The 11,026-nt window shown below is 38.4% G+C and overlaps 1 protein-coding gene across 1 annotated transcript; it reads left to right on the top strand.

The window, feature by feature from the left end:
• Positions 1-2,905: 2,905 nt before the first annotated feature.
• On the top strand, positions 2,906-9,292 carry LOC112196791 (glycosyltransferase-like KOBITO 1). The gene is made up of 11 exons (XM_024337235.2): positions 2,906-3,360; positions 4,663-4,812; positions 4,969-5,021; positions 5,251-5,359; positions 5,482-5,616; positions 5,772-5,816; positions 6,528-6,715; positions 6,799-6,940; positions 7,659-7,705; positions 7,847-7,934; positions 8,625-9,292. The coding sequence occupies exons 1-11, from the start codon at positions 3,016-3,018 to the stop codon at positions 8,907-8,909; spliced, it is 1,587 nt and encodes a 528-aa protein (XP_024193003.1). The 5' UTR covers positions 2,906-3,015; the 3' UTR covers positions 8,910-9,292.
• The last annotated feature ends 1,734 nt before the right edge of the window (positions 9,293-11,026 follow it).

Here is an 11,026-nt window from a genome sequence, read left to right as displayed (position 1 = left end):
ATTTGTTTGGGTTATTGTTAGAAATTTATGCAGTTCAAAAGCATATCATTACTATTGGTCTCTTGGCTGCTTTGAACTTTGATTTCATATTCACTCAATTACCCTAGGATTTATTAGACCATGCTATTTCTTGAACCTTAAATTCATACCTAGCTCAGGAATTCATTTGTTGTAAATTCATTAGTCAAGTCAGCGTATTGGATTGCAAGGTTGGATGTCATGCAGAATACTCTCACGTCTACCTCAAATGGAACCCATACAAAGAGCTTTGGAGGAGCATATGGAAGGCTAGAGTACCTGGGAAGGTTAGCATTTGTGTTTGGAGAGCATGAAATAACCTACTCCCCACCAGAGAAAGACTACCTACTAAAGGTTTTAATGGAGACAGAAGATGCCTACTTTGTGATCATCAGTTAGAAGATGTGGCACAACTTTTCTGTAAGTGTCATATAGCTTGGACAATCCTTTTAGAAGCACCATTTCATTTGCAAGCTACTCAACTGCCATCTATCAACTTCAAAGAATGGTTGTTGGAAAAGGCACTAACTTTGAATTCAGAGCTCTTTGCACGACTAATGATGATAATCTGGCCTTGTGGAAGAACAGAAACAACCTGTTACAAGCACACACACTACAAACATCTCAGGATGTGCTATTAAGCAGTTTTACATGGCTTGATGAATTTCAGAAAGCTCGAGGCAGTGTGAAGCAACCTCATAGACAAATGAGACCAAGATGGAAACCTGCAGAAGATGGGTCCTTAAAACTGAATGTTGATGCAACCTTTGTACCCCAACAAACTAAGAGCAGTATTGGGGGAGTTCTGAGGGATGCCTCAGGGTGTTTTCTTGCTGCATTTGCTAGTCCAGTAGAGCATGCTACATCTCCGAAAAATTGTGAGCTTTTAGCCATTCGAGCTGGACTTGATTTCCTAGTTTCCCATTGAGTATAACATGCTGTTATCGAAAGTGACAACACGATGGCCATTGTTGAGACCCTCTGCCTAGACCATAGTATGTTGGCTAATGGGGAATTAATTGATGACATACAGCGTGCCATGAAAAGAATCTCAAGAATTCAAATTTGTTAGAGCAAGTTCACCTGTTGGGTCACTAGGTCACCTATTATTCACTGCTTTTTAGTGTACATTTTCATTCTCTGGGTCACGAAATACACTGTGCAGGTCACCATGGTGACCCAAAACATTGTACAGGGTGACCCAGGGCACGAAATACACTGTGCCCGTGACCCAGAGGGTGAAATTAACACTAAAAAGTAGTGAATAGTAGGTGACCTGGTGACCCAACGGGTGAACTTGCTCTTACCATCCCCGGTCTAATAATATGGTAGCACATAGACTGGCTGGTATAGGCTTTGAGGCTGAACATAGTTCAGTATGAGTAGAGCAGGTCCCTGAGTGTATTCGTGATGTATTCAATCACGATTGTAAATACATCAATTGAGGTCTTCACCGATGAAAGTTCTTTGCTGATTCAAAAAAAAAAAAAGGTGCTATCTAACCCACAGTCTGATAAGTTAGTAATAAAATAAACAATATTTTTGGCAATAAATAGTTAAATTTTTTTTTTGGAATCAATCTATCAATTATTGTCATTACTCAAGTGAGAATAACCATTACATACCCCTCCGCTGTCATTAGCCAATCGTGAGACAGACATGTACCACGATAGTACATAGTGTAGACCATTCATTATACAATCAATGCTCACTTAATTAAGTGAGCCTATATGTTAGAACTAGCAAATAAGCACAGGAAAAACTACAACTAATTAGCACTCATTAAAAATAACAAGCATAGTTCCCAAAAGTAGGGGATTATTAGAGAAAATAGTTAATATATATATATTTTTTGAATAAAGGGAAATAGTATATTCATCACAAGCCATAATAGACTGTTACATATCTTTCCGCTGTCATTTAAGGACATAGACAGACAAGAAAATAGTGGTAGTACTCACAAGTGGTTCATAGAAATAGACATACTCATTTTACATTCAAATATGTAGAGATCCTACTTTGGTACTACGTCGGTGGCGCTAGAGATAGCAAGAGTGCACACAAGTGCCTAGGTTCCTAATATAAGGAAATTTATTGTAATTAGACAAAATTAAAAACATAGGGATGAGCTTAGAGCAAAAAACCCTAGCCCAAAATTTTTTTGTCCAAAGAAGCTCCAATAGCGGGCTTACTCAAAAGCCCAACAGGCCTGGATTGGCCCAAACCAAACCTCCATCTCCAACCACGTGCAGGAAGCACAGTAGTCCTTAGCCGCCACAGTGTCCACGCCCGCTCCGCCAGGATTCCCACAGTCACGACGCAAACACCGCCACGAAACCCCATTGCCACTGATCGTGTCACCATGAAACCGCGACGACCCAGCACCCCTCGATCCTACGCCGCCACCGAAGTCAAAACCTCAACATCTGCAACACTGTCGATTTGCAACCGAGACCCACCATAACTGCACCGCACTCATCTCAGAGATTTCCATCAGACCTGGAGCCAAAACCACCTGCAAAACTTCAAGCAACACCCACACCAGAATCTCCGGAACGCTAGCATCAAGTCCCGTCCGGCAGCAGACCACACGTCATTGGCAAGGCCAAAAGGCCAACGGCCAGCCCAAATGCCATAGCCGCCGCAGGACAAGAGCAGTCTCTTAGTAGAAGCCACCGCAGACCTTTAGGGCTTCTTCTTCGAGAGACCTTTCTTTTATATATATCCACGGTCTCTAATAGTTAATAATTTAAACACATATAATGAAATTAAAAGCGTAAAAATACGAATGAAAATTGGAAAAGTCATGAAATTAAAAAATTAATATTGAACTCTACCGCTCGTTTGACGTGTGTGTTTCTTTCCTTTTAATTTTCTCAGTAACAAAGGAAAATGTACATCGGACCAAAGATATATAGTATTCAATTCAATTCTCCCAAGTCTCTCAGATTTCCTGTGAAGACTGAAACAGTAATGCCATAAACGAACCCAACAGCCATGACCAACCCCTACCACCTCCACGCGCCGCTGCGCTCCGCCCCTCAATCCTCCTCTCAAACCTTCACGGCGAAGCTCCTCCTCCTCCTCACTCTCCTCCCTCTCTCTCTCGCCGCCTTGGCTTTCATCCTCCAATGGCGCGGCGGCATCCCCGACCCCACCACTCGCTGGTCCCCTCCTGGATCCAACCACCTCTTCCCCGGCATGGAGGCCTCTCCTCTCTCCTCCGCCGTCGTCCGATCCTCCTCCTCCTCTGATTGCGTCAATCTCGGCCGCAGCAACTCCCCGTCGTTTCCTTACTATCAGAATTGGAAGTTTGATTCCGCCGCCGATTTGAAACCTAAGGTTCGTCTTTATTATTTGAAATTTCAGATTCATGTGGTGTTAGAAATTCCTCAGAGTTTGGTGAACGCTGTGATCTGTCTCTGAAGTTTACGCATCTCAAATTCATGCTAGTGTTTCATTGATCGTCCGATTGATGCTAGTGATTTCAGTTCATGGATGATCTGGTTTGTTATTGTTTTGTATTTTTCTTGATTGATCGAACAATTTGTTGTGGCTATTAGGTGTGATTTGTTGGCGCATTGATTAGGAATTTACTATTTCTGCGAAAGTAGGAGCTAGCAAGCATCACTATAGGCCTTAATTTAGAGATGTGCTTTCGATTTTTGGATTGAATATGGGCACAAGCAATTGCTAAGTTGCTTTAGTGAGATGGTTAGTTGCTTTTTCAACAGGCAAATACTTAGAGATCAGCCACAGCTAGAAATTGAGTGACACAGAAATGAATAGTGAAACCTACGACAGAAGTGAATTTTGTTTCACCATTGTAGCTACAACTGCTTGTGATATGGGTACTCAGACTTTGCTCTCCACGGGAGATTACGTATGATGCTAATCTCTGTATTATCATCTCAATTACAAAGCATTTCTATTCACATGCTGTAAAATGTGAAGTAACTCCATCTGTTTTCTGGCAACCTCAACTTAACCTTGCTCTCCAAATAGACACGGTGACATTTGCTTTAGATTTTTGAAAGAAGGGATCTCCTTTATTTAAAACCTATGCATGCCTGCTCTAATAATTCAATATGTCAACTGGGCAAGTCAGGTGGTTCTACAGTGGTAGAATTAGCCTAAACCAGTTAATACTAATGGAAAGTAATGGTGAATTAGCTACATCCATTTAATGAGTTTTATGTGGTTATGACTGATAAAGTAACGTATTAACTCGAGCAATTTGGGTATTGGAATAGGCGAACACAATACCATTGCTTCACAGGCACATGTATATAGACTATGAGTGAATCCTTGGCTAGTAGAACTTGATTATGTGAGTTGGCTATTTTGAGATCACATTCTACTTTATTAACTAGTGTGATTATAAGGATTTAATGTGATGTCTTGTTTCCGTTGTATAACACTTTTGATGATGTTTCGTGTAACCCAATTGTTCAGATGATGAATGATAGTTGTTGGGTTTGAGTACTGGATTTTAATATGATCACTTGTTCGACAGAAAGACATTTCAGTGGAATGACCCTGTCCTTCTCTCAATGACTCAGTGTCATTATGTTATTATTATTATTTCTATTGAAAAACAAACTTTAATGAATTGTTTGTGTTTTTTTGCTTCTGACTTTGCAGATAGTAATTACTACAAGTACGTCGGCAGGCTTAGATCAGATTTTACCATGGATGTTTTATCACAAGGTTATTGGAGTTTCCACCTTTTTTCTTTTTGTGGAAGGAAAGGCTGCGTCTCCTGAAGTATCCAAAGTTCTGGAGTCTATACCTGTGAGTCAAAATATGCTTTGGTCTGCTTATGTTCAGCTTAGTTGATTTATTCTTCTTTTGGTTCTCTTTTCCCCCACTTCAAATGCATTTCTATTATATCTAGTCATTTTCTTTGGGTAAAATCTTTTGAGGACAAACTTTTTGGTAATTTCTCAGGGAGTAAAATTGATATACAGAACAAAGGAGCTCGAGGAGCAACAAGCTAGAAGGTGAGTTGCCACTTTTTTGCTAGGACCACTCTTATGCTAACTGCTAATGTAGTTTTCTTTTATAATTGCTATATTCCTGGCTGCTTAGGCTCTTTCCTTAGCTCGTGATCAATGAATAATCATCTTTAAATGCTTCCACATTGTTCTACATTTATCTCTTATAGTTGTTTCTTGGATATATCTTTACTGATTTACTTGTTCTTATGCTTCTTGTTTTTGGTACCATCAGTCGGATTTGGAATGAGACATGGCTGTCAAGTTTCTTTTACAAACCATGCAATTATGAGCTATTTGTGAAGCAATCTCTCAATATGGAGATGGCTATTGTTATGGCAAGGGTATGAAAGATGTTATCTCATATAATTTTTCCCCTCTTGTTATTCTTACTTTCTGATACGAGCTTGTGTTGATTTTTTTTCTTTGTCTTCTTGGAATTTTCTCTTGCATACAAAAACAATAGGATGCTGGAATGGACTGGATTATTCATCTTGATACTGATGAGTTACTACACCCAGCTGGTGCCAAGGAGTATTCTTTGAGGCAGTTGCTGCTTGATGTGCCTGGGAATGTGGACATGGTTATTTTTTCAAACTATGTAAGTGAATTTGTAGCGGTACTTTTAAACATTGTGGTAGGCAGGTGGTTAAACTTAATTGCACATGCTAGTTTTGTACTTTTACATGTCTCTTGTTTCAACCCTGATGCTTGTTATTCGGTAAATGTAATTAACGTTGATATTTTGTTGAGTAGGAGAGCAGTGTTGAACGAGATGATATTAAGGAACCTTTTACCGAGGTAAATTTCTCTATTGTCCATTATTCTTGCTTTTTACGTGGTTCAGTAGATTCGTTTTAATTTTGTTCTAGTCTTATAGATAGCAGTAAATTATTATACTTGTCATGTCATGCTGCCTGTCTGATTGGAGACATCTTTTATTATGTGTACTGTTATTGTTAATCAGCGATGAGCTTGTATCCTCGTCTTAGTCGTAGGTTTAAGTTGAAATGCTGAAAGACAGAATTCTATTGTTGCTTAATCGAAATCTGCAACAATAAATTTTATAGACAGGATTATCTTTTCTATACCCTACTAAGTGGATTAAACCAGCCATTCAATGCAAGTTTTTACTGAAGAACAGAACTATATCCAATTTGCAAGACACACCCACCTTGGTCTAGCCCTTTTCCACAATCTAGACATAGACTTTGAAGTGGTTAGTCAAAAACTTCAAATATGGGCTTTTAGTTTGGCAAGAAGTAGGTGTGGGATTAGGAGAAGGAAGAGGTCACAAGGATTGTGCTGCATAAAGATTTGGTAATTATGAGCAGTAAGTATCGTCCTTATTTATTATTGTGGCATCCACAGTGAGAAAGGTTGCTAGACATTTGTCCTTGTTGATACCTAAAAAGTTACATGTTCTCTTTTTATTATAGTTTATTTGCACTTAATTAGAAATGCATATATGGTTCCTGACCTGTTTTCTTCTTGTATTTCTGACACTAATAGGTATCCATGTTCAAGAAGAATTACGATCATGTACCGAAAGATACATACTTTGGAATGTACAAAGAATCAACTCGTGGCAACCCAAACTACTTTCTGACTTATGGAAATGGGAAATCAGCTGCTCGAATCCAAGATCATCTCCGTCCTAATGGCGCACACAGATGGCACAATTATATGAAAACCCCAAAGTACAGTAATTTTGTATTGAAAGGAGCACTGCTTTTTTTATTTTATTGATTGTAGTAATCATTTTTCTTGCAATTCCTTTTAGTGAGGTCAAATTGGAAGAGGCTGCTGTTCTGCACTACACATATGCCAAATTTTCAGACTTAACGTCACGACGTGATCGGTGTGGCTGCAAGCCTACAAGGGAAGATGTCAAAAGATGCTTCATGTTGGAATTTGATAGAGCTGTGAGTTCAATGCATTATTTAGTCCTTTGTTTATCCCTTTAGCGTTTTACAGCCTTATCAAGTACATGAAATGGCCAATTAAGCTTATAATCTTCTAGATGAATCAATTAGTTGGTCCATGTGGAGCAAAGACTGCCAAGTTGTATCATATGAAAGGTGAAAGGTGTTGAGGTGTTCTTCAAAGGCCTATATATAGAGAAAGGGAGAATTCACAAGAAATAGTGATACAATTATTATACCTCAAGCCTAGGGAATAGTTTGGTGACCAAGAATGAGATGCTGCTGCAATTCGTGTTAGATTAATGATAATCTAAAAAGTTTTAAAATGTTTTACTTCTCGTAAGTGGTCAATTATTATTGAAAGCAGTCAGTGGGGGTACTAGGGATTCAGTGGTGAAAATTGTGCATAATTATGGACAAATATAAAATTCTTGAAAATATGATTATATGCTTATTGGTAGAGCTATTATTTGCCATATTAAAAGAAGAATATGGTTCATTATATACATCTCCATGCATCAACTGACTGTATGTAGCAGAGAACGTCTTGTAAAACCAGTAAGGGGATTTGACTTGTATTCTAAGAATTCCAGTATACAAACTAGCTTTTGTCCCTTTTTAAAATTTCTTTTGGTAACACCATAACAGATACTATGTGCCAGCTGTTAGTCTCTTCCCCCCTCCCTTTCTATATTCAACTAAGCATTTAGCATTGCAGGCATTCATAATTGCTTCAACTGCAACTGAGGAGGAAATGCTCAAATGGTAAGTTAGTTTATTTTTTAATTGCTAACATTAATTTTGTTGCTTACTCTTATGAGAAACCGATTGACAGTAGCTTACTTTTTTCGTTTCTCTTGAATCCTTTTGCTGCTAATTGACTTCTGTTCTCTGATCCTGTTCTAGGTACCATGAACACATTGTATGGGATGACAAAGATATAAGAATAAAACTTTTGAGGAAAGGCATCTTGACTCGAATATATGCTCCAATGGTAAGCGTTTTTTTCCAATTCTCTTAGCCCCACAGGAGGAATATTTAACGAGATAAAGACTCGAGTTATCAGAGCAGGAAAATGTTTTTATCTGCTGACATTATATATAGAAGAGGAAACATTTGAATTTTACTACTGTAGTTATATTTTTGCATTATGTGATACGTGGTAATTTTATTTTCATATATTGTGAAAGATGAAGTAAAAAAAATCACATAACTACACATTAACATTCTCATTTGTCTCATAATGTTTGTAGACGTCTTTCTTTTTCTTTTGGCAGTTGTTTTATTGTTATCGTGTTTTTAACTTCTCATTGTCCTCATTGTCAGTTTTCCACCTTCAACATCTCTTGTTATTTATGTTTTCCTTACCGTTTCCCGTCATTTTCCACCTCATTAAATCTCATCGTTCTCTCCCCATCTCTCTCTTTTGAATCTCACCAACGATCTTTCATACTATAGTGGAAAGTGCTTTATCTATAAATTAAAAAGAATACAAAGAAAGAATTATGAAAGTATGTTTTAGCCTTTTGTTTGTTTCTGATAATAAACTCATGAAGTTACTACTTTTAAGAGTCAAAAGGTTTGAAACTGCAGTGTCTTCAAAACACACATTTAATTGGTTTTAATGATTGATGGATACATGTATCTATTTTATATTGAAGTTTATGTCTTTTGTACACCTCAGGCCATAATCCAAGGACTAAAGGAGTCGGGAGTCTTCAGCTCTGTTATTGCATCTGCCTCAACTACACTCTCAAAAGAAAAGTTCTTGGCAACAATTGATAGTAGTAACTCCTCTAGAGCTACTGCCTCTATATCCCACCCGTCGAGGAAGATTAGTAGAAGCAGTGAGAGTATGGCTACTGCCAGGAAGACCTTGGATGTTGAAGTTGCTGAATTCCAAGAACTGGCCGTTCCACCATTATCCCCTCCAGCAATGGATGATAACCAGCTCAGCTTTGAAGTGTAATAGATCTCACAACTTGATTGCTTATTCTGAATGTGAACAAGTTAAATGACATGAAGAATCAGGAGAGAAAAGTAAGAGAGTAAACAGGCTAGTTGTTGGAGGTTCATTCGGGTTGGTTCTTCCCGATCATTATCCAAGCGTGGTGAACAATTGATTAGGATTTCTGGGCAAGCCTCTTTATACTAGGCTAGTTGGGGTTCAACGAGAAATCTTGCATTGTTGTGTATAGATAGAAACCTGTGATGAGTCATTTATTTTTGGAATTGTTCTGTAGTATAGAAAGCTGTCTATTAGGATACTAAACTACTGTGTATACATTTTGGATCTGTTATTATTATATGCTGTCTCTGAAAATATTAGATAGCTTGTTGTCGTTCATGATTCGTAAAGTATGGCTATCAGCTCATTATCATTTACTAAGATGACATTTCATTATGCAAACAGTCGAGCTCATCTCCTTCGGATTTCTCAGGTACCTAATTCTTCCCTCTCCTTCAATCGCTTTTGATTCCGCATTCAATTTCACTTTAATCTTCAACATGCATGCTTCTGTTGCGTTTTGGATCTTGATATGAATGATGAAATAGATTTTGGTATATAGCTTGGGAAATAGTTAGGGTTTAGGTTGAGAATTTGGATGAGTATTTGCCCTAGTTTATTTGAATACGCAATATATATGTAATATGTGTATGAATGATTGAATGGTTAAACGCCAGGAAGAAAAAGAAAAGAGGAGGGAAAATTCGGTGTCGTAGAAATGCGTTGTGCAACATTGAACCTGGTTGGAGGTGCTTCTATGCGACATCAATTGGCAGGAAAACCTGAGTCTCCGATCATGTAAATAATCCCCAAACTGCTGTTTGTGTGGAATGTCGACAGCACAAGATTTTGTAAACGGAAGCTTCTCTAATTGAGAACAGCAAAGCTGGCAGATTAGAAGTTTTTCCTTACAATGATTTATCCATTTCCTTATCAAATACCTGTCTCACAAGATCTCCTTTGGACGCCTGATGCTTGCTTCATTCAGTACAATGTAAAAGAAAATCCAAATACCCAATCCAGTGATCAAAGATGGAAAGCTAGATGCTCGAAACTCGACTCTATCTTTTTGACAAGTTGCCCATCCTTTTATGGAGTATGTGGAGAAACTGTAATGCATTCTATGAAGGAATCAGTCCCAATCTAGCTCAGGTCTAGTGGCATCTGCTTTAGCATGGTATGAGGAGTACTTACAGGCCAATTCGACTGCAAGTCCTGTTTGAGGTCGACAGAAGGTGACGAAGAAGTGGAATCCTCTTGTTGGGGATGCTTTGAAACTGAATGTCGACAGAGCTTTCTTACCTAATGTTCCATACGCAATGCTCTTGTTGGAGTTATCCGTAATGCGCAAGGTCACTTCCTTGCTGCCTTCGGGCATAGGGTGGATTTTGTAAGCTCATCTCTTCAAGCCGAGCTGCTGGCTCTCAAGCAAGGTTTGCAGCTCTTGCAAACTTTGGAAGTAACTAGTGCTGTGGTTGAGAGCGACTGCCAAGTAGCAGTGACGGCTATCCACAGTGAACTTGATGATTTATCTCAGCTCAGTGCTCTAGTTGCGGAAGTGAAAGATTTGCTATCTGCTAGTGCAGGTATCAGTATTAGGTTTGTGTCTCAGCAGGCCAATACAGTAGCTCATAGGTTAGCTAGTCATGGTTTAGAGTCTAATGTCAATCGTGAATGGTTTGTAAATGCTCTAAACTTATTACTAGATGCCCTCATGTAAGATCTGAATCGTATTCATTAATATAATTCCCTTTTCCTCAAAAAAATAAAATAAAAATAGAGACGTAATTTGATCAAGTTGAATGCCTTACCTATTAGTGCAAAATGTGAAAAAACTGCGGTACTCAAAAGACATAAAATCTGGACAATCGAAGTATGTTGATATATAATCTACTTTCTTTCTTTTTTTTTTTTTTTTTTCCCTTCTTCTTCTTAACACAAAAATGGTGGCTGAGTGAAATACCGTTATGGAGCTAAGGAATGTTTTTCACAAGCTGGGGTTCAAACCAAAACCAATTACCAGGAGAAGCCCTGTAGTGTTCTCCCCACTTGTAGCCTAGCATGCTTCCACTAAACCA

This window comes from Rosa chinensis, chromosome 1, assembly GCF_002994745.2.
Source record: "Rosa chinensis cultivar Old Blush chromosome 1, RchiOBHm-V2, whole genome shotgun sequence".
NCBI lineage: Eukaryota > Viridiplantae > Streptophyta > Magnoliopsida > Rosales > Rosaceae > Rosa > Rosa chinensis.
This window is presented reverse-complemented; position numbering and strand designations above follow the sequence as displayed.

Bases quoted from the DNA above. Each gene is read 5' to 3' on its own strand.
- LOC112196791 (XM_024337235.2), top strand. From the start codon at position 3,016: ATGACCAACCCCTACCACCTCCACGCGCCGCTGCGCTCCGCCCCTCAA. The intron at 4,813-4,968 runs GTGAGTCAAAAT...GTAATTTCTCAG, and splicing joins AAGTTCTGGAGTCTATACCT to GGAGTAAAATTGATATACAG. The intron at 7,935-8,624 runs GTAAGCGTTTTT...TGTACACCTCAG, and splicing joins CTCGAATATATGCTCCAATG to GCCATAATCCAAGGACTAAA.